Source organism: Macrosteles quadrilineatus, unplaced genomic scaffold (assembly GCF_028750875.1).
Source record: "Macrosteles quadrilineatus isolate MER2022 unplaced genomic scaffold, UCM_ALF_1.0 Scaffold_9__3_contigs__length_116548681, whole genome shotgun sequence".
Lineage (NCBI taxonomy): Eukaryota > Metazoa > Arthropoda > Insecta > Hemiptera > Cicadellidae > Macrosteles > Macrosteles quadrilineatus.
This window is the reverse complement of record NW_026542602.1, coordinates 23,013,530-23,039,011: the sequence shown is the minus strand read 5'-3', so window position 1 is coordinate 23,039,011 and position 25,482 is coordinate 23,013,530. Positions and strand designations below refer to the sequence as shown.

The 25,482-nt window shown below is 34.9% G+C and overlaps 1 protein-coding gene across 3 annotated transcripts; it reads left to right on the top strand.

Annotated features, from left to right (window-relative positions):
* Positions 1-876: 876 nt before the first annotated feature.
* LOC129004172 (heat shock 70 kDa protein cognate 4) lies at positions 877-25,482 on the top strand. Of its 3 annotated transcripts, none has more exons than XM_054432629.1 (6): positions 877-979; positions 18,759-18,982; positions 20,278-20,426; positions 21,198-21,407; positions 22,836-23,948; positions 24,986-25,482. In XM_054432629.1, exons 2-6 carry the CDS (start codon positions 18,778-18,780, stop codon positions 25,265-25,267), a joined length of 1,959 nt encoding a protein of 652 aa, XP_054288604.1. In that variant the 5' UTR covers positions 877-979; positions 18,759-18,777; the 3' UTR covers positions 25,268-25,482. The 3 variants fall into 3 exon arrangements, with proteins under 3 accessions (XP_054288604.1, XP_054288602.1, XP_054288603.1); XM_054432627.1 differs by having other exon boundaries at positions 21,198-21,413; XM_054432628.1 differs by lacking the exon at positions 877-979 and adding an exon at positions 7,514-7,600 and having other exon boundaries at positions 21,198-21,413.

The window sequence follows — 25,482 nt, the reverse complement described above, 5'->3', positions numbered from 1 at the left end:
ACCTGAGAAGATCAGAACCTTTCGATCATCCTGCAATGGCATCGCAGAAAAATCCTTTAGCGAATCTAAGAAGATCAACAAGACAATTCAAACCTATCCGGAGGTTCGATCTTTAAAGGGGAGATGTGTTGTTATTCATATGTGTTTGGAAACATATGGTGTTAGAATATTATTTGTTTCAGTTTTTGTTGGTACACATGCTGGATCTTGATTTATTGTAAGAGCTACCTAATAAAGTATTTGTCTTATTAAAACTATATTTTATTTTAATTTACGATAACACTACAGTATGAAATTACTGTAGTATATTAATATTACTGGTAAAATTGTTACTATAATCAATAAATAGTTCATCACTCATCTTCGACAAATTCAAAATCTGGTTCACCGCCAAAACCATCGATGTCATCCTCAATATTGGGATCGTAAAACAACTTTTTATAAAAGTCATTGTGCATTTTTGGTATAAGATGATACATTGATTTCAAATCTTTTAATTTTAGAAAAAAAATGACAAAAGGAACCAAGCACTTTTGGTTGTCATGAAGCTGATAATTCCTTATTTTTGCAAAAGGGAACCAAAAGCCTTTGGTTGCCATATAGCTAATAATTCCTTTATTTGCAAAAGAGAACCATGCTACATGATACCATCACTTTTGCTCCTATTTTAACTGTAATAAGAACCAAAAGACTTGATTCTTTTTTGTAGAAAGCAAAAACCTATAAAGCTAAACCACTGTAATTTTAAATAATTATAAAAAAAGTTGTATCTATCTGTGGGTTGGTTCTTTTTTGTAGAAAATAAAGCCTGTTGAGCTCTACAACCTTGTTGTCATATCAACAGATCCGAAAAATTGTGGGTTGGTTCCTTTTTGCATAACTACGTCCAATTGAGTTGAGTTGTGCGGGCGTCTGGGCGATACTTAAGCAGCTTTAGAATAGCAAGCAAGATATCTGCAATCTATTATCATTAAACAAGGTAGGTTAAAACGTCTTTTAAGTTACCAGCCTAGGCCTAATTTAGTTAGTATGAAGTTTCTATTTTTGCCAACCTCAGTGTTGTCTTCCATGAGTTAGCCTGTAACTTGCCTTTCAGCCATCGGTGTTCATGGTGTAGTGGATAGAGTGCTCGGCTGCTATGCAAGAGGTTCCTGGTTTGAATCTCATCGGTAACTTTAACTTAATGGGCTGCACTTTACTTTAGGTCCTACACTCATTCGAATGAAAATATTGATTATTCGATTGTTTAATTCGATCCTATCTTTTGGTTAACCTTACCTAACTAACCAAACGATATATCGAATGAAACAATTGATTATTCGATATAACTTATCAATCGATATTTTCATTCGAAAGAGTGTAGGACCTAAAGTAAGTTAAAGTGCAGCCGCTTATGACAGTAACTGCCGGATGCGTATCCTGTGCGTTATTCAAATACTAGGAACAGATCCCATTGTGGTTGAATACAACGGTCTCTTGAAAAATAACAGTTATAAAATCCATGTAAGTTACCACTTTTCTCACTAATATTAATGGTTACAGATTAAAAGCACATAAACTTTAGAAACACACACAACATAAGTTGAAACACACTAGAGATGGGCGTTATTTAACCCTTTTAGTGCCAGAAATTTTTTTTAAAGTTGTTACCACACATACCTTCTATCCAAGAAAAAGTCGCAACCCAAATACCACATATTTTCTATATGGACGCAGTAAAAATTTCATGCAATTTTGGGCATTTTTACAAGATTTTACAAAAAAAAAAATATAGCTTCGTTATTTTACAAGATAGGCCTAGGCTATTTTAACCAAATTAGTTTTATTTTAATGATAAAACCACCAAGTATAATGTAAAAAATAACATGCACATGCAAGTAACACCTTTATGTTTATAAATTTACATTTATAACATAGGCTACTTACTTTGAAAAAAATCGTAAATAATTCATTCAGCATGCTCCGCATAAGTTAGTCTTAAAATTTTTTTTAATTTCACTTCTCATGTGCCATTTGATTTCAAACTACTATCTCTACTTAGATTTGAAATTTCATCATTGTAGGTACCGGTAAAAAAATAACTGAATTAGCCTAGGCCTATACAAAAAAATGTAAAACTATGTTTTTTCCGCACATTTGTCGCATTTTGCAAAAAGTTCAGGGTTCTTCTTGACTAGTCCTATAGGCTATTGAAATATTTCAAGACATATTAGGCCTTGGCGTAAAGCATGCACTAACTAAATGTGAAGCAATAAAAAATTAAAAGTTCAAATTGTTATTAGTCTAAAAATATATATATGTACATAGCCTCAATAGGCCTAATATACAACTCAACAACGATGAAACGGGAAGCATTTTGCGTGTAATCCTTTTTTGCAATTCCTACACATAAGTAGATTTCTTTCTTTTTCCTCCACTTTGAGTACTCTTGGCAATGCAAACGCAACAATTTTAACAACAATTAACCACAACGATCCGGTAAACAAACACACAGAATCAACACAAAAACAAACAAACTCGTCCACCAGCTGACATTGTGTCATAGTCCTGACGTCACCATCTGACATAGAGCAACTTTGTTACTCTGCCATCGCGATATTACTGTGAAAATATATACTAGGCTATATTCGGTGTTATACAAAAGAACATTACTTTCTGATAACAACAATTACAATGGTGTGGAAGTTTTTGTAATTTTTAACCCATGTATGGGCTTTTTATCAGACGTCCTTAAAAACGGCCATTGGTATTTTTCGACCGAAACTAGCAACGTCCTGTTAAACGGACGTTGGCACTTTTCGAACGCCCGTGCTCACATCCGTTTAAGAGGACGTTGGCACTATTGCACTGTATTTCAAGACGTCCGTAAAACAGGACGTTGGCACTAAAAGGGTTAACAAAACAGGATTGAATAACAGTGTTGAGGCCGTGGCAACACGTTGCGGAGAACTCCCTGTTATTCTAATACGGTAACGTATCTATCTACACCATGTTGCAGGAAAGCCGCGCGGACAACGAAAACGAAAACATGCACTGCCATTAGTGCCGTTGCTGCAACACTACCAGAGCAATGATAACTTCGGAAACGAACTAGATTTAGAATAACACATCCTGTCTGGACAACGCACGACTCCCGACTACAACAACTAAGAAATTGTACTGATCAATCGACAACGATAACTAAACGCCGCAACATCGGGCGAATAACAGATTGCCGCAACACGTCATTGGGCAGCTGCGTTATCGTTACAACCGTTGCTGGAAAACAACGATAATTTCCATCTCTTGAACACTCTTTCACCACAAATGCAAATTGTGAACAACAACATGCAATCAACGAAAAATTACTGAAATAGCCTAACAATACAACAATACAATATCAGCTGTTAAATTATCAACACATGTTTCATATGATAAGATGATGCATACTGGCAAATCCATTACAGCCATAAATCATAAAAAAATCAAACTTTCATAATCCTATATTCTAATATGAACAATGTTTGCTTGTATACTTGCTTGGACAAAGATCTCGAAAACGGCTTTGACAATTTTCTTCAAACTTTGTAAATAGTTTATTTCTGGGCTAAAAACGAGCTTACTGCAGTTAAAACTGCCAACAAAAATCTAATTATTTGCAAATCTACATGAATGAAGCATTCCATTGACCTATAAGGCTATTTAATAAAATCTGTCAAATGGAACTGTAGATTTAATTCTACAAAGTTAAGTAAAAAAAATATCTCTATAAATTTGGAGGTTGTTTAGCCTTTTTGCAAATAACTTTGAAATAGTGAGGAAATCGACCCAAGTGGAAGGTGATATTCTGATAGATAGGGAATAAAATTTTACAAATTAATATTATGTAGGCCTATTTCTGGCAAATACTCAATAAAGGCAGCCTAAAGTTGGCTACAAATACAAACTTGGAAATATAAACTTGGAAAAAAGGCATTTTAAATGTAATATTGTTTATTTTTATTGTTTTACCTCAAATAGCCCTATGTAATAAAATCAAACTTTCATAATTATTTGCAAATTTACACGAATTAGGCTTTCCAACCCCCTATTAAGTAACAAAATTGGTCCGGTAGAAGTCTAGATTTAGTTGTACAAATGTTAACAGTTAACAAAAATATATCTAGGTTCAGTATTTTCTCACCACTATAAATTTGGAGATCACTTAGATTATTGCCAATAACTTTTAAATGGAGGAGAAATTGACCAAAGTGGATGTTACATTCTGAAAGAGAATAAAATTTACTACAAATAACTACTAAGCATTTCTTGAATGAAATGCTTAATAAAGGCAGCCAAAAGCTGGCTACAAATAGAAACTTGAAAAAAAACAGTTTTTAATGTATTTTTGTTATTTTTACATTTTTACCACAAATATTTAATATCACACTTTTATAATAATTTGCAAATCTACATGAGTTGGGCTTTCCAATGGCCCATTAATTAACAAAATCGGTCCAGTAGAAGTCTAGATTTAGTTGTACAAAGTTTTACAAAAATATCCCTAACTCAGTATTTTCTAATTACTCTAAATTCGGAGGTTGCTTAGCTTTTTTTGGTAATAACTTTTATAGTGAGGAAATTGAATAAAGTGGAAGGTGATATTCTGAAAGAGAAAAAAATTCCTACAAATTGATACTATGTTAGGCCTACACTTCTTGGAAACACTCAAAAAAGGCAGCCAAAAGTCTCACCCAAATAAAACATGTGCAAAACACTGTTTTCAATGTATTTCTTATGGAAAACATGTTTTTTTTCACCATAAATCATAACAAAAACAAACTTTCATAATTATTTGCAAATCTACACTACTGTAATTAAACTTTCCAACGACCCATTAATTAATAAAATCGGTCCAGTAGAACTCTAGATTTAGTTGTACAAAGATTTAAAACTGAACTATATATAGAATAGATATTGGTAGGCCTACATGATGTAAAATAGCCTATTTCAAAGGTGTAAGAATAAGGGGCTGTTTTAAGTACCGGTAATTTAAAGTTAGGTTGAATTAACTTATATGTTAAGGAAGGTAAGCTCTTTAAAGTTGAAAAAAAAAAAATATTTTAAAAATATGTTATTAATCTTGCAATGTTTTCCCCTGTGTTTTAGTTGTAAACTTACAGTAACTCAACAGTCTGTGGGTAACATAAACTACTTGACAATTCAGTTGATTAGAACCTAATTTTTTTAAAACCTTACCTAATCCAACCCAACTTAAGGTAACCTACTTTCAAAGGACTTATTGCAGTTACGATTATGCATTAAAGAAGGAATTGACTTACCTACCATCTTTTTTGACACGAAAAGGAAAGCCGTAAGTCTTTATTTGCCATTAAATATAATAAGTAGACTACAATAGATTTGTCACACTTATAATAAATACCCCCGACACAGCAAACCTGCAGACTAAGCAAATATGTCAACAAACAAGCAAACTACAACCGTTTATTAATTCTCCATAAGAATAATATGGGAATTTTAAATTTAAAGTTTTTTTTAATTACCTCCGTAACAGTTAAGAAGGCATACAAGGCTTTAATAATACAAAATTATTTCTTTTTTTAAGCTCTACAAATTGGTCTGGAAAGAAATTGTAAAATGTTATGATTTTAGAGTAAAAAATGGGAAAATGTAATTTTTACCCCATAAAACCCCCCATAGTCCAATCATGCTGGTTCGCGAACTCGTTCAAATTAACATAGGTTTACACGTTTTGTACCGTACCTAATTTCATCAAAATCGCATAATTTTTGCTCGAGTTATCGCACTAACCGACAAATATATATAGACTATATATATATATATGAATTTGAACGGAGGGTGTTTTTGGCCTCTGGGGACCTCAAAATGAAAAAAGTAAATCGGTCCTGTGTCTAGGTCTTACTATGAGACCTACAACGATAATAGCTTAAAATTCCCTATATGGGAAATTCGCTAGTCATATCAGAGCTGAAAATCCTCTTTCATCCCGCATCCCGTTTCAGTCCCAGGCCATATATAAATACCATATATAAATCCTGCTTATGGAATAACTGGTTTAATCCTTCGTTGGTGACACCACGGAGTTATAAGTATATAAAGTAAGAGTTTTTGTTGATTTAATGCAGAATTTGATTGATTATAAGTTATATGGTTTTAATACGTTTTAGCGAATTTTGTATAGGGAATAAGCTATTACCGTAGGTCTTTTGGTAAGACCTGGACCGACCCGGGACCGATTTACTTTTAGTGAATTTCCCATATAGGGAATAATCTATGACCGCAGTACTCATGGTAAGACCTGGACCCGGGACCGATTTAATTTTTCATTTTGAGGTCCCTAGAGGCCAAAAACACCATTCATTAAATTCATATATATATATATATGTGTGTGTGTGTGTGTGTGTGTCCGTTAAAGTTTATTCAAACGAGTTCGTGATCCAGCATAATTGGACCTTGGGAAGGGGGTTTATGGGGGGGGGGGGGTTTATGGGGTAAAAATGGGGTTTTCCCATTTTTGACCCTAAAAACATAAAATTTTGCAATTTCTTTCAAACCGTTTTGTAGAGCTTAAAAAAATAAATAATTTAGTATATTGAAGCGCCGTTGTATGCCGAACGGTCACGGAGAATATTCAAAAATAGCGTAATTTAAAATTCCTATGTTATTCTTATGGAGAAAATGAAATTGTTGTAGTTTACTTGTTTATGGATATATATTGATAGAATTTGTCAAATTTATTTAATTCATCTTATACTATTGATGTATGGTCAAAAAACACTTTTTACCTTCCCCATAGCAGCAAACCTAAGCACTCGTTAAATCTAATGTTATTTAAATAGGGAATAAATATGTCTTAGTCTTATTTATTTATGGAAATATTTGAGTAAAAATGTAATCAGACAAGTTGAAATTCGCTTAGTCTGCAGGTTTACTGCGGCGGGGGTATTTCGTTTTGAGGTCCCTGAACCCAATGCTTCTCTTGTGTATGATTTTATGACATAGTGCAATGATGATCATGATGATAAGGTCGCCTCAATATTACTTTTAACCCTCCCCCCAAAAAGACAAGAAATATCAATGCAGTTAGATTTAGGGAGTAGGCCTACGTAATCTTCATACTGTAATAATGAGTCGTAGGGGAGGCAAGGAAAACGAATGTACGGTATATCTTTTTACAAGGATCATTTGTGACACAAGGAACATTGTCATATTTGTTGGTTGGGTAAAGTAAGCTGTACAGTGAAGTATGGTTGCTAAATTATCAATTTAACTTCCAGTTAACAATAAATAGGCAAAAGAAACTGTAATATTATTACTATCAAAATTGAAATAATAAAAAAATAAACGCATTTACGCACACAAATTAGAGTACGATAGTCGGCCTGTTATTATCGGTGATGACGTAATGTAGGTAGAATATTCTCGACGACAGTGACGTTTTGAAGTTCCCGCCAATCATTGACCTTCCATTATGCCGAGCGAAGGTTCCGCCCTCATGCGATGACGCGCTATTCCCGTGATGCTCGTGCCGTGCCTCATTTTCTAGATCGTTCTTTCGACGTTCGCCATTGAACAAGAAGCACGCCAAGACCGAGACAAAGTGAGTTAGAAAAATTAATGTCACACTTTCCTTTTTAACTGTCATTTCAATTTAACAATTGTTTGTATAATATAATTTTTTCATCTATTACTTTTTATGATGCGTAATTATATTTTCGTACAGGCTTTAACGCGATCGTAAACGGTGCTGCTAACCTATTTAGCGTGATCGATTTCTCATTCAAAGACCGCAACCGGAAAGTAGGCCTAACTTATTTAGTTTTTATAACTTTGAACAATAGTTTAAAATGGTTATTGTGTGTAATAAGGTTAGTGAATTTAAAATGTTAATTAACTTAGGCCTAGATAAAATGATAAGTTAAGCCTATTGCGCGATTGACTTGATCAACAACTATGGCGATTCGGCCTTCAGTTTTGGGGGCCATTATAACTTGCACAGTTAGTAGATGTACTTATATGGCATCTTCTATGAAACTTCTCTATCGTTTCTGTTTTTATCTTCAACCATAGGCCTATATATATTTAAACTAACCAGAGTACATAACTTACCTAGACCTACATGTAACTTAACTTTAATGTGCTTCAAACCAACGATAAAGTACTTTGGTTGGTTTGAAGCACATGGCCTTGGCTAACTTGGTTAGCCTATTTTCAGTGACACCTAGGTTGTTTTTGCTAAACTCTGTATCTTAACTAAGTTAACTTAATTCCATTTAAAATTTAGTTAAGTTAACTTAAAATAGGGCTCAGTAAGTTACTTCTTCAACTGTAACTTAGGCCTCAGAGATTTTTAGCGAATTTCCCATAAAGGGAATAAGCTTTTTTTAATAATGGGTCTATTAGACCTAGGGTCCTAGTTCTATAATTTCACAAAACGTTTAGGAAGATAACTTAAAAAAGTTAAATGTCTTTGTCTTTGATAAGTAAGCCTAAGTAAATAGGCCAAGTAAGTTATTGTTAACCCTAGCAGTGGCCAACCGTCGCCTGGTGACGGTATGACGTTGATGCTTAGAATGGCCAATGTCGTCTGGTGACGGTATGGGCCGAAATTTTGTTAACGGTAAAAAAACACTTACAATCAACTCAGATGAGAATAATATATATACCATTCGAAAGATCATATTCTGAACTTTCATTTGATTACATAAACAAACCCTGTAGCAGGTATATAACAATGTCACGACGATTAGAAATCAAATGAAATTTTGGCGCGGTACGACTTTTGCAGCCGACACTTGGGAACTGGCAAAACACGTCTTGTTTGGCATTACCCTGCTCGGGTAATTTTCGTCTTGGGATTTTGCGGGTGGTACCACTGGATAGCCATTGATTTTATCTTCATTGTGGTAGTGATATTTATAACTAAATATTGATTGCACAATCGGTACGATTTTATGAAAACAGCTGTTTTCGAAATTTCTAACAAATGGCCAACAGTCGTCTGGTGACAGTATGGAAAATACGAATTATATACAGTGAAAGTTATTATTACTAGTCATATAGTATTTTAGAGGAAGAAATTTAGATTCAGAGAGTGGCAGCCCTGCACTCAGGGTTATTTCTGTATGCTCGCATGTAGACGACAAGTGAGTCATTAGTGACTGCTTGCTACAGTCTGTCAGCTGTCTTGTATTGCCATTGTTTGTTTGTGTTGTTGCCGGTAATAGTTTTATCCGCGATTTATTACTAAATATGTTATTAGTTCGTAGTGTTAGTGTTAGTGAAGTGTTGTGTGTGTGTATAACAGTAATCTTCATGCATAAATATTACTGAATTGTGTGAAATAGTGTTCATAAAAGGTTGTATTTTGTTAGCATCATGTCCTAAAATGACGATTCTGACATTCAGAGATTGTTGTACCTATATAATGATATACCCAAGGTGTTATACATTTTTATAAAGGTAAATGAATACACTACAACATGTTTATAATGGTTTGGGGGTAAACAATTTTGTAAAAAAGTTATAGCCTATACTAAATAGGCCTACTACTGTATTTTGTTAGCATCATGTTCAAAAATGACGATTCTGACATTCAGAGGTGCTATATATGCTATATAATGATTTACCCAAGGTGTTATACATTTTTATAAAGGTAAATGAATACACTACAAAATGTTTATATTGGTTTGGGTGTAAAAAATTTGGTAAAAAAATTATATAGGCTACTAAATACTGTACACTCCATTTTCTCGAAATGCGCAAAAAATTCAAAACGTTTTCAAATTGATACATAATCATAGGTGAAAATAACTTTTTACCATCATACTTATGACTTTTTTGGATTCCTTACTTCATTAGCTTTACAAATATGTAGGCTACATATCATCAGCCTACATAATGTTTCACAACACAAGCAAACACTGTAGGCTATAGTTTACACTTATTTGCGGTTTTGCGGTTATTGTATTATTATGTCCCTATTACGTACCTACAAAAAAAATATTTCTAACATGTTATACATTTTTATGTAGGTAATTGAATACACTACAAGATTATTATGTTGGTTTGAAGTAAACAAATTTGGTACAAAAGTTGTATACTAAGTACTGTGAATTTTTTTCTCGAGAAATCGCTAAAATATAAAAACATTATTTTATATACGTATGTTTATAGGTAACAAATTATTTTTACCATAAACTTTATGACTTTTTTGGATTCCTTACTTCATTAGCTTTACAAATATGTAGGCTACATATCATCAGCCTACATAATGTTTCACAACACAAGCAAACACTGTAGGCTATTGTTTACACTTATTTGCGGTTTTGCGGTTATTGTATTATTATGTCCCTATTACGTACCTACAAAAAAAAAATATTTCTAACATGTTATACATTTTTATGTAGGTATTTGAATACACTACAAGATTATTATGTTGGTTTGAAGTAAACAAATTTGGTACAAAAGTTGTATAGGTACTAAGTACTGTGAATTTTTTTCTCGAGAAATCGCTAAAATATAAAAACATTATTTTATATACGTATGTTTATAGGTAAAAAATTATTTTTACCATAAACTTTATGACTTTTTTTGATTCCTTACTTCATTAGCTTTACAAACATGTATATATCATTATTAGTATACACATATATTATAGAACTTTTTACAACATAAACTAACACTGCACGGCTTTCAATTTTTTCAATTCTCCGTTTGTCATTATATTTCGCCCCAAAAACTTATAAAAAAAAATATTTTCCTAACATGTTATATATTTCTATGTAGGGAATTAGATTGTCTACAAAATGTATATAATGAATTTCCCATAAAAAAATCCGTAGAAAAAAAATGCAGAGGCCGCTTTTGAAATTTCAAAAAAAAATTCATTTTTTTTTATTTTTTTCACTTTACCGATAAAATACACTGTCTAAATCATTATGATATTACTATTTCTAGATTCTCCTGTTCTTTCCGAACAAAATGAATATGAGGTTGGCTAGGTTTACTTGTACGGTTGAATTTTTACGAATTTTCAAAAAATGGTCTGCAAAATCGCCAAAATGGGTTGGTTATTCCCCACTTCTAACATTGGCCACTGCTAGGGTTAAACTTCAACACGTTCGCGGCGGCTTGGGAGCGATCGCTCCCATACGGAACCCTAATGCCATCCTGGTGGGTGCGATCGCTCCCAAGCTGCATAGCAGTACGAAATGATTTGTTATTTTTAAGCCAGGATTAGAGCTAGAAACTTGAAACCTCGCACAGCACTGCTCAATAGTATACTGTATTTTGTTGTGGTGTAGGTTGGTAGTAAATTTCCCCGTAAAATCCCCGTCTGGCAATCTCAAAATCGACTTTTTGTCCCGTCTTTATCCCTCCATTTGGCAATATAATTCCAATGGGACCAGCTACGTTCCAAGCAGTGCTGCTATCTGTGGGTGTTTGGCGAACAACGTCGACTCTCGTTGTAAAGCAGGACATCCTCGCACGTTATTTGCTATTTGTCAGACCGAAATTGGAAAGCCAATCACACGCGGCAATTGGGTTCGTTCGACGCTGAGGGCTGCGCCGCACTGGAGATACGCACGCCATTTGACGTGTCGCCGCAAACGTGTTAAAGTTAACTTAGTCTAGGGGCACCAGGTAGGCCTAAGTTATCACAGAAAGTCATGAGTCATCCTGTAACTTAAATTAAACTAGGCCTAAGTGTTGAACTGAGAGATGACTAGGCCTAAGTTATCAAAAGGATTTTTTTTGTTTGAGTTAATAATTAACCTTTAATCGGGCGCATCACGGAAGTTACCTCGAGGTCACTACTTTTTTCGTTATAAAAACCATGTGTTCAGCAGGGCTGTGGCCTGATTTACCTCACGAACCACTTTTGCGGAATCGGTTTCTTACTCTTAAGTTACCCCTTTCCCAGTTGTCAGTCGACCTTGGGGGGTGGTTTGCGTCACTAAGTTACAGTACTGGAAGTAGCTTCCGTGAGCGCCCTGTGATGTATCGGGTTTCCCGGAGCCTAGTTCCGTGTGCGCCCTTGTGTTTGACCTTATTTAGCGATATTATAGAATGGATGAAGAAGAACTAATTGCGAGATTGTTGGCTAGTGTTGAAAGGGAGGACAAGGAACAACATTTAAAAGAAAGAACTAATGGTGCGTGAGTCAGGTAGGCTAACTTAAGCTTCTTTTTTTAAGAAAAAGAGCTTTGACAAAATGTGTGGTCTTTCTAACGAATAATTTTTTGCATTAGACAATACAGTAGATGTTTTATTCTCAAACACCATTGCAATTTTTTCTAAAAAGCTTTGACAAAGTAAGTTTTCCTTACTGTCAATTAAAATTATAGTATCTTTTTTCATAATACCATATAGGTGTTTTTATGTCATACATTGATGCAATTTTTGTCTGAGAGCTTTGATTGAATGATTTGTCCTTGTACAAAATTATAATTTTTATTAGACTATGTACGCTTTTTTTATGTCATACAATATTCAAATTTGTTTTCTAACATACGATAGTACTGTATAAGTACAAAAAGTAAATTTTTTTTTATCCAGAACACTTAAGTTACGTATTTTTATTTGTTTATAACATTTTCTATTTGATAACTTGTACTATAGCCTAGCCTACTTAAAAGTAATAGTGTAATAACTTATAAAAAGATTTTTCTTACAGTTTTATTGCTATGAAAATGTTTTTTACTCATCATTGCATAGTTTTTGTACTCCCGGAGGTAACTTCCGTGAGGGCCCTTTAGTGTTTGAAAATCAATGCGCCCGACAGAAGGGTAACTTAACTTAGGCTATCTTAACCCTTGATCTGGCAAGGGTCGATTATCGACCACTAAAACGCGAGTCCTCGGTGGCGCTGGTCGATTATAAGTTGAGTTACCTACCATTAGAAAGATAAATTCTGAGGATTATTTTTCATGTAAAATAAGTTATAAGTTATAAAACATGTAAATAGCGAGAAACGTAACTTAGTTTGAAACACTAAATAGAGGGTTCTAAATATATTTTGGTGATGGAAAGTTTTGGTCACCTGACAACAAAAACAGCTGTTTTTTGGCGATCGACAATTAAATTGTGTACGATGACTTATTATTAGGCCTGATATTCCGATATAACTTATTCCCTAAACTTACAATTCCTTTTGAATCTATGCTTGAGGTTTATTGTAAAAATTTTAAGTTATAACTTAACTTTTTAAGCCTAAGTATTTGGTTTTGAAATTGTAATAACCAATTCCAACGTAAATCATACTTCTACACGCTAACATCTGTCTGGAAAAAGTTGAGTGTCAAAACGGTTTTTTTTCTAATTGAAAGGTAAGTCTCCGAACGTCCGTGAGTCAAAGACGCGTAAAACTAATGGAGCGTACAGAAAAAAGTGCGCCGTTAAAAAGAGCGGGAATCACTGGTTCTATGGTTCTAACGTCTTACAGTTGGATACAAGTATAGTTGTTTGCGTGAAAGTTAAATAGATTTCTTCAAATATCTACAAAACCAGCTAAGAATTACTTAGTACCTCAATTCACAAACAATACGGTCACACTTATAAATCATAACATATTATTATTTCATGAAAAATCTAAATGTACCTATCATAAAAGGTTAACAAGAAGAACTAAACTTGACCTCAAAACGTGGTTAGCCTACAAATCTTAACTGAACGACTATAAAAAATAGTGTCTCGAAAATACAGACCGGTCACGGACATATCGGTCACGTGATCGGTAAACATTTACCAATCAAAATGATGCTATGTTTACAAACCATTATTTTAGCTTTATGTTTAACAATATAACATAAAACTACAGGATTTAAACAAATTGAGATTGACAGATGTTGTCTTTGCATTTTGGATACGGTAATTAAAAAAAATATCCTCTTTATCTTTTTTTATATTAATAGTGATTTCTTGTATCGGTAAAAGTGAGGATGTAGTACTTCAATTTATGATTAAAGATTCAAACATTATATATACCTAGTATTGTTAAACACTGTTCAGTTGATACAATTTTGTCATTTTAAATATATAGGCCAATTATAATTCAATTTTTGTTGTGAACTTTGGTAATTGGGGTCGTGACATAATAACTGCATGTGCATCTATTCCCATTGTCCAGAGCGTATTTGAAATTAAGATTATTTTTTTAGATGCTGATTTATTGTAATGCCTAGATTATTATGTTCCCTTGAACTTAACTTTTAGTTGTACAGTATGTCACGTAAGTTTTCCAAACGGTCACTGTTGTTACCAGCCGGTCAAGTCTGCTAACGTCTGCCACAGGCCGGTCACGGGGTAAAAATACTTACCAAAGGAAGGTAATAAATTTTTATAATAAATATGTATTTACATAAAACTGATGAATTCACATCTCACAATAGTAAATTCGTTATTTAAAAATATTTTCCAACGACTATATTATAGGTATTAGGTATCAAATTATAATACACTTCCAACTTCAACACCATTTACTAACTTTTAAAGGTTTAAATTATTGAATTGGGAAATAATTACATGTTATTCCTAAAATAGGCTAGTTTATTTAAGGAGACATTCTGTCAGCAGTTTGCATAAAATGTCTTTAATTAATTTTTTGTGGGAGGTTAAGTTAGCGTGACCGGTCTGTTCTCCAACCTAAAAAACCAATAGGCTATTAGAAGTAAATTTGAAAATATTAGTTACAAAAAATTTCCTTAGCCTAAATTATCCCATTTGGTGGTATTGGCCCGTATTGCAAAACATATTTTTAATATGTACGTAAATAAAAAACCAAATCCAACCCAATAAATTGTATATTAATTTAAAGACAAATTTATAACTAATCTAACAAAAAAAGAATTATTGTTCTATGCCCAAAGAAACAGGAGATAGAGCTTGTTAATCAAAACATTGCGCTTGACCAAAAAATGGACTTAGCGAATGGCGGTTTTGACATGCAACCACTTAGAAATTGTGGCGGCGAAAGGGTTAAATACAGTCACTCCAGCTGCTAGGGTGGAATTTTGAGGTTAAGTGGTAGTGCGCAGCAGCTTTCAACAGTCCCCTGCAAAAACGTCACCGAAAGTGTGATCAGTCTGGTACACCGACGTCAACATTAGTTATTGTGTTCTGGCAAATGTATTTTCCCCGAAAGGCTAAATTCATTATAGGCCTACATAAGTTAGTAGGCTAATAACTTACCTCAGGGGTGCCCACAAGGGGGGGCTGTGACGCAGACTGCGTCATTGAAATTCTTGGGGGGGGTTCAAAAAATTAAAATGGGGGGGGCTAAAGTTAATTGCAACAGTGTTCAACGTGACGACAATAAAAAATATATTACGAAGTCACCAGATAGAAAGTCGATTAATTAATGACAATAGTTATATTATTTCATTCAATTAGTAAAAATAGCATTTACTGATAGTTTAGGATTCGTGTAGGAAGTTATTATTCAAGATTAGCAAGAAGTGAGATCTAAGAGGGAGGGTACGGAATGGCTCAACTGCTGTAATAGATAACAGATAACGCGTGGTACAGACACGTCCAGCTACACCGCGACTTAGCCCAGAACGCTTTGTTGACATAAAGCTAGTTAAAATACAATCAAGTAGCATAGGCTACAATACTTTACACTATTGTGTAGATACAGTACTCGATTACCTGAGTTAATAGAGAGGGGGTAGTGGGTAATGAAAAATACGGTTAATCCAATATAGGATAAAAATAGATGACAAACCCATTAAAACGCGGTAAACAGCCATTAACGTCACGATTTGCATTTTTATAAACGAAATTCAATATTGCACAATGATTATTATTGTGCAATAACATTATTATTGTAACTTACATTTCAAATCATTTATCTTGGTTCAGTTGTACAAACGGCATCGTTTAAAATTATAGCTAACTCAAACGTTTTCTGTGCTCAAACACAACTAATAACTAGCCAAACACTGCATTGCTATAAATAACGTAAATATTAAAGGAACCTTTAGAAAGTGTTATAGTTATAAAAGCTACTGCTCATGATAGAAAGATAGCCTACCGGTAGGTGCTGTATCACAGCATAGGAGTTGATAGCTAAGTAATAAAAAGGTGTAAAATTATATTTAGAGATAATAAAAACACTCTTAAAAAAAGAATGAAACGAGAACAATCTTGTTATTCTTTTTCTTTGTTATTCTGTTATTTATAAGTTATTTTTCTTCAATTCATGCACAAATTCAACAAGTCTCCATATTTAGGCCTACTCATTGCCCAATCACAGCCTAACTAAAGTTACCATGGTTACTAATCACAGTTTACTAAGCATTATATCGTCATCATACCCCAGCTGTTGTATCTGAAATCTGTTGTAACATAGCGCACAGCAGACAGAAGTGTAAAACGGAGCAGACGATTGTTGGCGCAAGCGCAAGCGTTGTTTCCATTTAATTTTCATCGAAGGAGCTGAGATGTTTCCAAAGGGAGGGAGAGGGGGTCGTTATATCAAGAAAAAGACGCTGACAATTCGTTAAGCAGAGGTTACGAACGCTATATAGCTATTCTGGCATAAAAAATTCCTTAAATTGAGGTGATTTATAATACTCTAATTCTATTTATATAGAAAGATAAGTTTTCCAGTCCTGTACAACACTGATTCACGTACGGTCTTTTCCCGGTACCTAATCAAAATTCAAGTGCAACTTGATACACACAGAATCTCAGGTTCCCGACCTGGATGATGGCTAGTTATTTATTTTTTAAATTTACAGTTACATATATTAGTACCCGTGATAAATCAAACCCGTTATTTAAGCTAAAGCCACACGGTTAATTATCTCACTTGGTTTTGGATTTGCTTACAAACGTGATCGGAAATGGTTAGGGCCTAAACAGTATTATTCGTAAATTCGTAAACAACGTTTATTTTTGTAAAAATATCAGTGACAGCTAGAAAAATGAATCTTTATCAAAATAGCTGTTCGTAATTTCATATATGACGTGTTCTCTAAACAGATTATTAATATTTCATAAATGACGTATGTAGTAAACATGGAGAAAAAACTAGAAAAATCACACAAAATTGGGTTTTTGATCGTCCGTTATTTTATTTCCAAAATAGTGAGGCCATGTTTTAATGGCTAAGGACACTCCTGTGAATACAATTAAACCATTAAGAATCATAATCGGTACCTACTCTAGTTTTCTTTAGAGTAGGCTGCGTAAAGGTAAAACGCATTCTGGGCCGTGACAGACGGACATAAATTGAGATAAGACATGTTTCAACTTCTTCAATGTATAAAACGTAAAAATAAACCAAAACATGTATAATTCTGAGCAATGTATAGACAAAACTATAACTTTATTTATATAGTTGTAAAATTTATTTATAAAACTTTATTTATAAAATTCAAACTGGGTTTGAATTTTTAATATCTAAAAAAATGTATAAAACTTATTTTAGTTTTACAAATAGTGCTGGGCGGGGAATAATGTTTCTCATTTGTTGTGTACCTCATTTATTGGGGGGGGGGCTGTTGCTCAATTGGGGGGGGGGGGTGCGTCATGAGTCTAAGGGGGGATGGGCACCCCTGCTTACCTTTCTTTCATTTTTTGACGTTAAGTTACTGTACGGTGCTTAAGTTACTAAGTTTAATTATATGAACATTAAACAATTATACGATCCTTCAGACAAACGTCACCAAAATTTGTTTAGGTACTTAGCATAACTAACTATTAGGTACTGGGTACTGCTAGGTATTTAGCCCAACCATTTTTTCCTGATTTTCAAACCATTCATTTAGTTTTAAGATTAACCCTTACAATTACAAAAATGTTACAGATATTTGGTTTTTTTGTTAGGTTAAAATTACTGAATTTCTTTTCCGTGTTAGCAATGTAATATTTTTTCCCCCCTTCAAAATATGTTTGCACTTGTATTAGGCCTACCATGTAAGTTACATAACTTCCTAATGCTTAAAAGCATTATCAGGAAAGAAAAGAATTAGGCAAAGAAAAAAAAAAAAAAATTAAATATTTAGTCAAGGCCTATGTAAAAACTGGTCTCACAGACTGACGTTACCAGTTGAAGCCACAAAATCATGTCACCATTGCAGGTTTAAAAAACACCAAATAATTAAAAGTGAATTTTTACATTCCAAGTTCTTTATGAAAATTAGTTTGACCCTCAAAAGACGTGCTTGCGGAGTTAAGCTTAAACTAAAGCACGTTGCTATATTGTAAAAAAATTACTAAATAAGTTACTTAAAACTAAATTGGTGTGTGTCTACTTAATGTGTGTACCACATCCCAAAACGTTACCCACACTTCTCCTGGGTTTAGTCTGAGATACGAATAGTGGTTAAGTTGTGGAGGTTTTCTCCGTGTCACTCGCCCTGTCTAGATTTTTGTTTCTTATAAATTCTACTTAGGCTTAAGTTATACTTTTTTATGTTAACATACAGGGCCTAATTGCTTTATTGCGGATAAAGCCTCCGCAAGTGCCCTCTCGCGTATGTGCTAACCTAAAAAAAATGTATAGACGGGTCTCGAAATTTCGGGAAATTTCAAATCTTGTTCTTTGAGACGAGACTTTATTTTGATTGTGATTTTTTTCTAGACTAAATAAAAAAAGTTAAAAACACCTGCAGGAAGTCATTGCAATACCCTCAATACATGAGCGCATTGTTGTTGGGTTTCCCTTGTGGTAGCGTTCTTATTCAATTAATTATTAATTAAGCTTATTAACATCACAATTGTATTGTATCATGTTGTTTTTGTTCTAGACAAACTTGAATATTTAAAATGGCAAAGGCACCCGCTATTGGTATTGATCTTGGAACCACCTACTCCTGTGTGGGTGTGTTTCAACACGGAAAAGTAGAAATCATCGCAAACGATCAGGGAAACAGGACGACTCCCAGTTATGTCGCTTTCACAGACACTGAGCGTCTCATCGGAGATGCCGCCAAGAACCAGGTTGCGATGAACCCCAACAACACAATCTTCGGTGAGTTATTATATGTCTTATTACAGCTCTTAGGCTTACAAATCACTTCAATAGGCTTATTACAATTTCCTCCATGGCTGGAAAAAATTTTTTATGTACCCATGTTTCTTAAGCCTTTACTGTGTGCGTGGGAGTATATCATACCCCCACGTACAATAATTTTGTTATAATTTTACAAGTTTGATGGCAAACCTGGTGAGCATAACAGTAGCTGCCTAAAATAGCATATGCCATCACCTGGCTCAGGGTTGTTTGACTAGACAAGCAACTGACCTGTTATCACCACCCTGGGTCTGGCATACCCCCATGCGCATGCTTGTAATACCGGTACTGTGTTCATTGGGGTGTCAAGTGTACCCCCGTGCGCGTCATAGTGTCTCAGTTTTATCATCATAATTAGTAGGCTATTAATAACGTTATACTTTATTATTATAATTTTAATAGTATTGAAATTTTGTCTAAAAAACATAGTATCTGTAAACCAATTGGATGGAAATGTCAAACCATAGATTCCACTGAAAAGGCGTGGTACATCGTCTACAAACGACATAAAGAGGCCAAGACCAAGATCAAATTTAAGTGTAAACCCCCCCCCCCAAAAAAAAAAAAAAAAAAACCAATGTACCAGGGACAAATGTAAAATATTTGTAAAGTGTGTTTAAAAGAACTTCTACACCAACCACAGTACGAGTAGGCCTATGTTAGAAAAAAACACACATTATTAAAGAATGTTTTTAATTTTTTGTACAATATTTTCTATAAACCAGGAAATGTATATACTCATGACATATTTACTGCTTCCATGGTTTATTAAAAATATTATACTTTTTTAAATAAATAAAAAAGTATAGGTACAATTTACGTAACAATATGGAAAAATGAATACCTATAGTCCAAAATTTAAAGAGTTAAATATCAAAAACTGTTGTATGCCCATTTTTATTTGAGGGCCCACTAGACCCCCGCCCACGCTCCAGTGTTAAAAAAGAGCGTGTGCGTGCTTAAGGTTAAGCACAAGCTGTTTTTCTGATGCTCTTGGTCCATTTAGGTAGTCTGACAATGTAATGAACTCTATTTAATTTTTTTTTAATGCTAGAGTCGTTGTGATTTTTTCTTGCAATTTTCCAGCATTTTCTTTAAATAACCAACGGGCACTCAATCTAATTTCAACCTGGTATTTTGAAAATTATTTCTATAGGCCTACAAAGAATGTTGTGATTCATAACGATTCCATGAAATAGAAGGTAACTTACGTATTTGATTTCATAATACATGACAAATGTGATGTTTTACAGATGCCAAGAGGTTAATCGGTCGCAAGTTTGATGACCACACAGTCCAGTCCGACATGAAGCACTGGCCATTCGAAGTCATCAATGACAACACCAAGCCCAAGATCAAAGTTTCTTACAAGGGAGAGGACAAGACTTTCTACCCTGAAGAGGTTTGTAATTCACTTTTTCAATTTAAAACAAACTGTTACAGGATAAATTAAATTCCATACTTAAACCGTAGGGATTCAACGTAATAACTTGTTCCAAATATTTTTTACTAAAAATATAATAACATGGAGGTAAATAGTAATCATATGTCTACTCTAATATTTGTAAAGAATTAAAACCATGGAACCCTAACTGAAATGAGTTTGCAGATTTGTTAAAGAATGAATACTAAAATAGGGAGAAGTGTCCTTGGAAGGTATACACTGTCATTCCATGCAATGAATAGGCTACTATTGAAAGATTGGGTTAAAATATTCAAAGGCTGGAAATGATGAATGGTATTCGGCTTTTTGAGATTTAAAGTTAAATAGGCTGTTTTTAATTCAGGAACTAGTTATTTATGCAGATATCAGACATAAATAATGTGAATTTGAACAAAAATTATATGGGTGACTTTCATGTAATAGCAAATTGAATTGGATTGAATCATTGATCAAATTCAGGGGGATCCTAGATAGAATTCTGGTCTTAAGTCTTGTTGTGGTGGTCTTGCCAACAATTCAATTGCCTTTTAAATTAGAAATTTGCTTATTCAATAATCAGAATTTAGCGATGAAAAGTTAATCTTCATTATACACTTTGGAATCTAGTAATGTAATTTTATTGGAGATTCTAACCTAACGTATAGTTAACTTGCACAGTTAGCTTATAGACTCATATTTGGTACAAACTGTCATGCTAGTGTTACTCATCCCTGCTGATCCTGTTTCCAGGTGTCATCTATGGTGCTCACCAAGATGAAGGAGACCGCTGAAGCCTACCTTGGCAAGACAGTGACCAACGCTGTCATCACAGTTCCTGCCTACTTCAACGACTCTCAGCGTCAGGCCACCAAGGACTCGGGGGCAATCGCTGGGCTCAACGTGCTCAGGATCATCAACGAGCCCACTGCGGCAGCCATCGCCTACGGGCTCGACAAGAAGGTATCTGTAAGGACCCTTGAACATTCATTTTCTTTCTAGTTGGTAGTTTTGACTATTAATACAACTAGACGTTCCATCCCCATGTTAAAGTTGTCGCCTGTTTTTTTAACCAAAATTGTCGTAGTTGATGTGAGCTACTAGCAGATTGTGCTGATCTAAAATACTGATTTCTGTCGAATACACAATCTCTTTTACCAATTAAAACTAGTGTAATTACTTGTGAGCTATAGCAACTGTTACGACTCATCAATTTAGCCAGCAACAAAAAATTAAGTAGAAAATAGTGTTTTAGTCACTAGCGCATTTTGTAACTGGCTCACACAACCACATTCTTTTTTAACAAAAACTGGCTACAGTTGGTCCATATAGATGGGACGTCTACTTCAGTATCTAATAGTCGTTTGTTAGTAGTTTAGCGTTATGATAGTAGTTTGCATGCATATCCTTGTTTGTATTTTATGGTAGGTTTTTTTGAGAGGATAGCAGGCTTACCTTAATGGGAAAGAGTCCAAACTGGCACAGGAAACACAAAACTTTACAACTATAATACACAAAACATTAGAATATTTCACTGTCACTGACAGCATTTTTCAACTAAGGAAGATAGAGTTTTCTACATGTCCAAATTTAGAAAACTCTCTTCCTTTGTTGAAAATGCTGTCAGTGACAGGGAAATATTCTAATTCTTTGTTTATATCGATAGTTGTAAAGTGATGTGTTTCCTGTGCCAGTTTGGACTCTTTTCCATTCACGTAAGCCTGCTATCCTCTCAAAAAATCCTACAAACCTAGGCCCTTGTGCTCTATGCTACACCCTTAACCTTGTATTTTATGGTATATTATTGTTGTCATTTAAATCAGCAAAAATTATCGTGACTGTGACTGAGTTAAGGCTAATAGTGATTCTCAGATTATCAATTTGACGACCTTAATTTGGGGTTTAGATAAAGCTCCTTATACTCATTGGCAAAAAACGTGTGAAAGGTTGAGTTGAAGCTTTGTTTCACTTAATAGGGGTGTCCATACTATATTTTATCGGTGAAAGCTATTATTAACAGCAGCTTTTTTATTTTGAGGGTAAAAGCATAGGAAGCTTATGAACACTTTATAGAAGGAATTGATACACCATTAACTTCCCCAATTAAAGAATTACGTACACCCTTAAAAGCACACAGCGACACAGCACTATTAGTTTGATATTTCCCCGAGAAATGGTGGGGCTTCTTTTAAATGCTTAGTAGAACAGGAAGCTGATTTTAAAATTCCTTTTTCAATAGCCTATAATTTTATTTAGACACTTACATGTATATTTTATCAAACCATGTGTCACTTCAACTCAGCATAATTCATAATGTTACTCCAGGGCCTTCTTATACACCATGTTATGTTACAAGTTTGCTTGTTGATTTTCAAAGTTTTATTTTTTTAGGGTTCAGGAGAACGTAACGTCTTGATCTTTGATTTGGGTGGTGGAACCTTCGATGTCTCCATCTTAACTATAGAAGATGGTATCTTTGAAGTCAAGTCCACAGCTGGAGACACCCACTTGGGGGGTGAGGACTTCGACAACCGAATGGTCAACCACTTTGTACAAGAGTTCAAGAGGAAGTACAAGAAGGACCTTACACAAAACAAGAGAGCTCTACGAAGGTTGAGAACAGCATGTGAGAGAGCGAAGCGAACCCTCTCTTCCTCAACTCAGGCCAGCATCGAAATTGACTCACTTTATGAGGGAATCGACTTTTACACTTCCATTACCCGAGCCCGTTTCGAAGAGTTGAACGCTGATCTTTTCCGAAGCACAATGGAACCCGTTGAGAAGTCTCTAAGGGATGCCAAGATGGACAAGGCCCAGATCCATGACATTGTTCTGGTCGGTGGTTCCACGAGGATCCCCAAAGTCCAGAAACTCCTGCAGGACTTCTTCAACGGAAAGGAGCTGAACAAATCCATCAACCCTGATGAGGCTGTGGCGTACGGAGCTGCTGTCCAAGCCGCTATCTTGCACGGAGACAAGTCTGAGGAAGTACAAGACCTGCTTCTGCTAGACGTCACTCCTCTCTCGCTTGGTATTGAGACAGCTGGAGGTGTCATGACTGTTCTTATCAAGAGGAATACCACCATTCCTACAAAGCAGACCCAGACCTTCACCACTTACTCAGACAACCAACCTGGTGTCTTGATCCAGGTGTATGAGGGTGAGCGTGCAATGACCAAGGATAACAACCTCTTGGGAAAATTTGAACTGACTGGAATTCCTCCAGCACCAAGAGGTGTACCTCAGATTGAGGTCACCTTCGACATTGATGCCAACGGTATCTTGAACGTCACGGCTGTGGAGAAATCCACCGGCAAGGAGAACAAAATTACCATCACCAACGACAAGGGACGTCTCAGCAAGGAGGAGATTGAGAGGATGGTGAACGACGCTGAGAAGTACAAGGCAGAGGATGAGAAGCAGAAGTCTGTGATTGCTGCAAAGAACGCTCTTGAATCCTACTGCTTCAACATGAAGAGTACCATGGAAGATGAGAAACTTAAGGTAATTGTTGATATTAATTGTGTACATAACATTGTTTAAAGGTTGGGCAATTTTTATGGGTTTTTTTTACAATCTTTTTATCACAATCTCAGAAGGTTTTGACACAAGCTGGTTCTTTTACACAATTTTTTTTATTTATCTTAATGATGTAGCATGGTTAAACATTATGATGAAAACCATTGTTTCTGAGATGTGAAACCATCATTCCAGATACATGCCTGTATGAATGGTTTTCAATAATTACTCTTTGTCCCACAAAATATAAGTTTTCCCTTTTCAAAAGGAACAGCAAGCAAGCAGAGTACATCAGAACTTTTCTAAATTTAAATCATCCGGTGGATAACTACCTACCTATCATTACTAATAGTTACGAGATCACCTCGAAGAGAAAAAATGAATAGATGTAACCAAAATAATAAGTTCCTTGTTGTATGTGGTAGTACATTGTACTTGCTGCACAGAGAAGTTAAATACAGAGGATACAAGCTTATGGGACAACAGTGCGCTTTTAGCTCTGGTATGTTGGTGTGGAAATGTACTTGTACCGAGCAAGGAAGAGATGGAAAGGCCTCAATGCATTGTTGTACAGCAGTTGTAGCGCACAGGGTCTCCTTACGGTATTGGTGCGGTAGTATGTGATACCTAGGGGGGAAAAAGAGGAGGTGGGGACGACAATTAACCACTTAAGTGTACTATTGCATGTATCAACTGTTTCTTAATTCTCTGAGCTAGCTGCTAATTTAATGTGCTAATTGTGTTTGAGTCTATCATAGTGATGTATTGTTAGGTGGGTAATGAGTCACCTACTTAGTGCCACTGTTATGTACTTTTGCTTTGAAGAATCCAATCATCCAGATTTTTGATTATCTGGATAGGGTCTAATCACATCTGGGTGGTTGGATTTCTTCAGTATGTGCCATTAACTTTATAAATGAATCATTAAATAATAATTCATACCAAAAACTCTTTACTATCAACTGATAAAAAGTAATTTATTTAATAAATAGTCTTGAGTTTTAAAATTATCGTGTTCACAGGACAAGATCACAGAGGCTGACAAGACCACCATCCTGGACAAGTGCAACGAAGTGATCCGCTGGCTGGACGCCAACCAGCTGGCTGAGAAGGAAGAGTATGAGCATAAGCAGAAGGAGTTGGAGGCTCTGTGCAACCCAATCATCACCAAGTTGTACCAGGGCGCTGGTGGAGTGCCTCCTGGTGCTGGTGGCATGCCTGGTGGCTTCCCTGGCGCACCTGGAGCAGGAGCAGCCCCTGGCGCTGGTGCCGGCTCAGGCCCGACCATCGAGGAGGTCGACTAAAGTGCATTTACCTAACGCAATTCCACAAATGGAACTTTATCCTGCTGTAAAATTTGTTATGTTCCTGAATCGAGTATTTTCACCATATCTTTGCTTTAAGTACTGTATTGTTGCATTTCAAAACCAAAATAAATGTGTTAGCGCATGTAACTTTGACTAGAATTGTCATCATTTTTTATTGTTGGTATTAAAGTTTCATTTTTTTAAACACCATA

Excerpts from the sequence above, each read along its gene's own strand:
- LOC129004172 (XM_054432627.1), top strand. The coding sequence starts at position 18,778 with ATGGCAAAGGCACCCGCTATTGGTATTGATCTTGGAACCACCTACTCC. Across the intron at positions 18,983-20,277 it reads CCCCAACAACACAATCTTCG|ATGCCAAGAGGTTAATCGGT; the intron begins GTGAGTTATTAT and ends GATGTTTTACAG. Across the intron at positions 20,427-21,197 it reads AGACTTTCTACCCTGAAGAG|GTGTCATCTATGGTGCTCAC; the intron begins GTTTGTAATTCA and ends TCCTGTTTCCAG.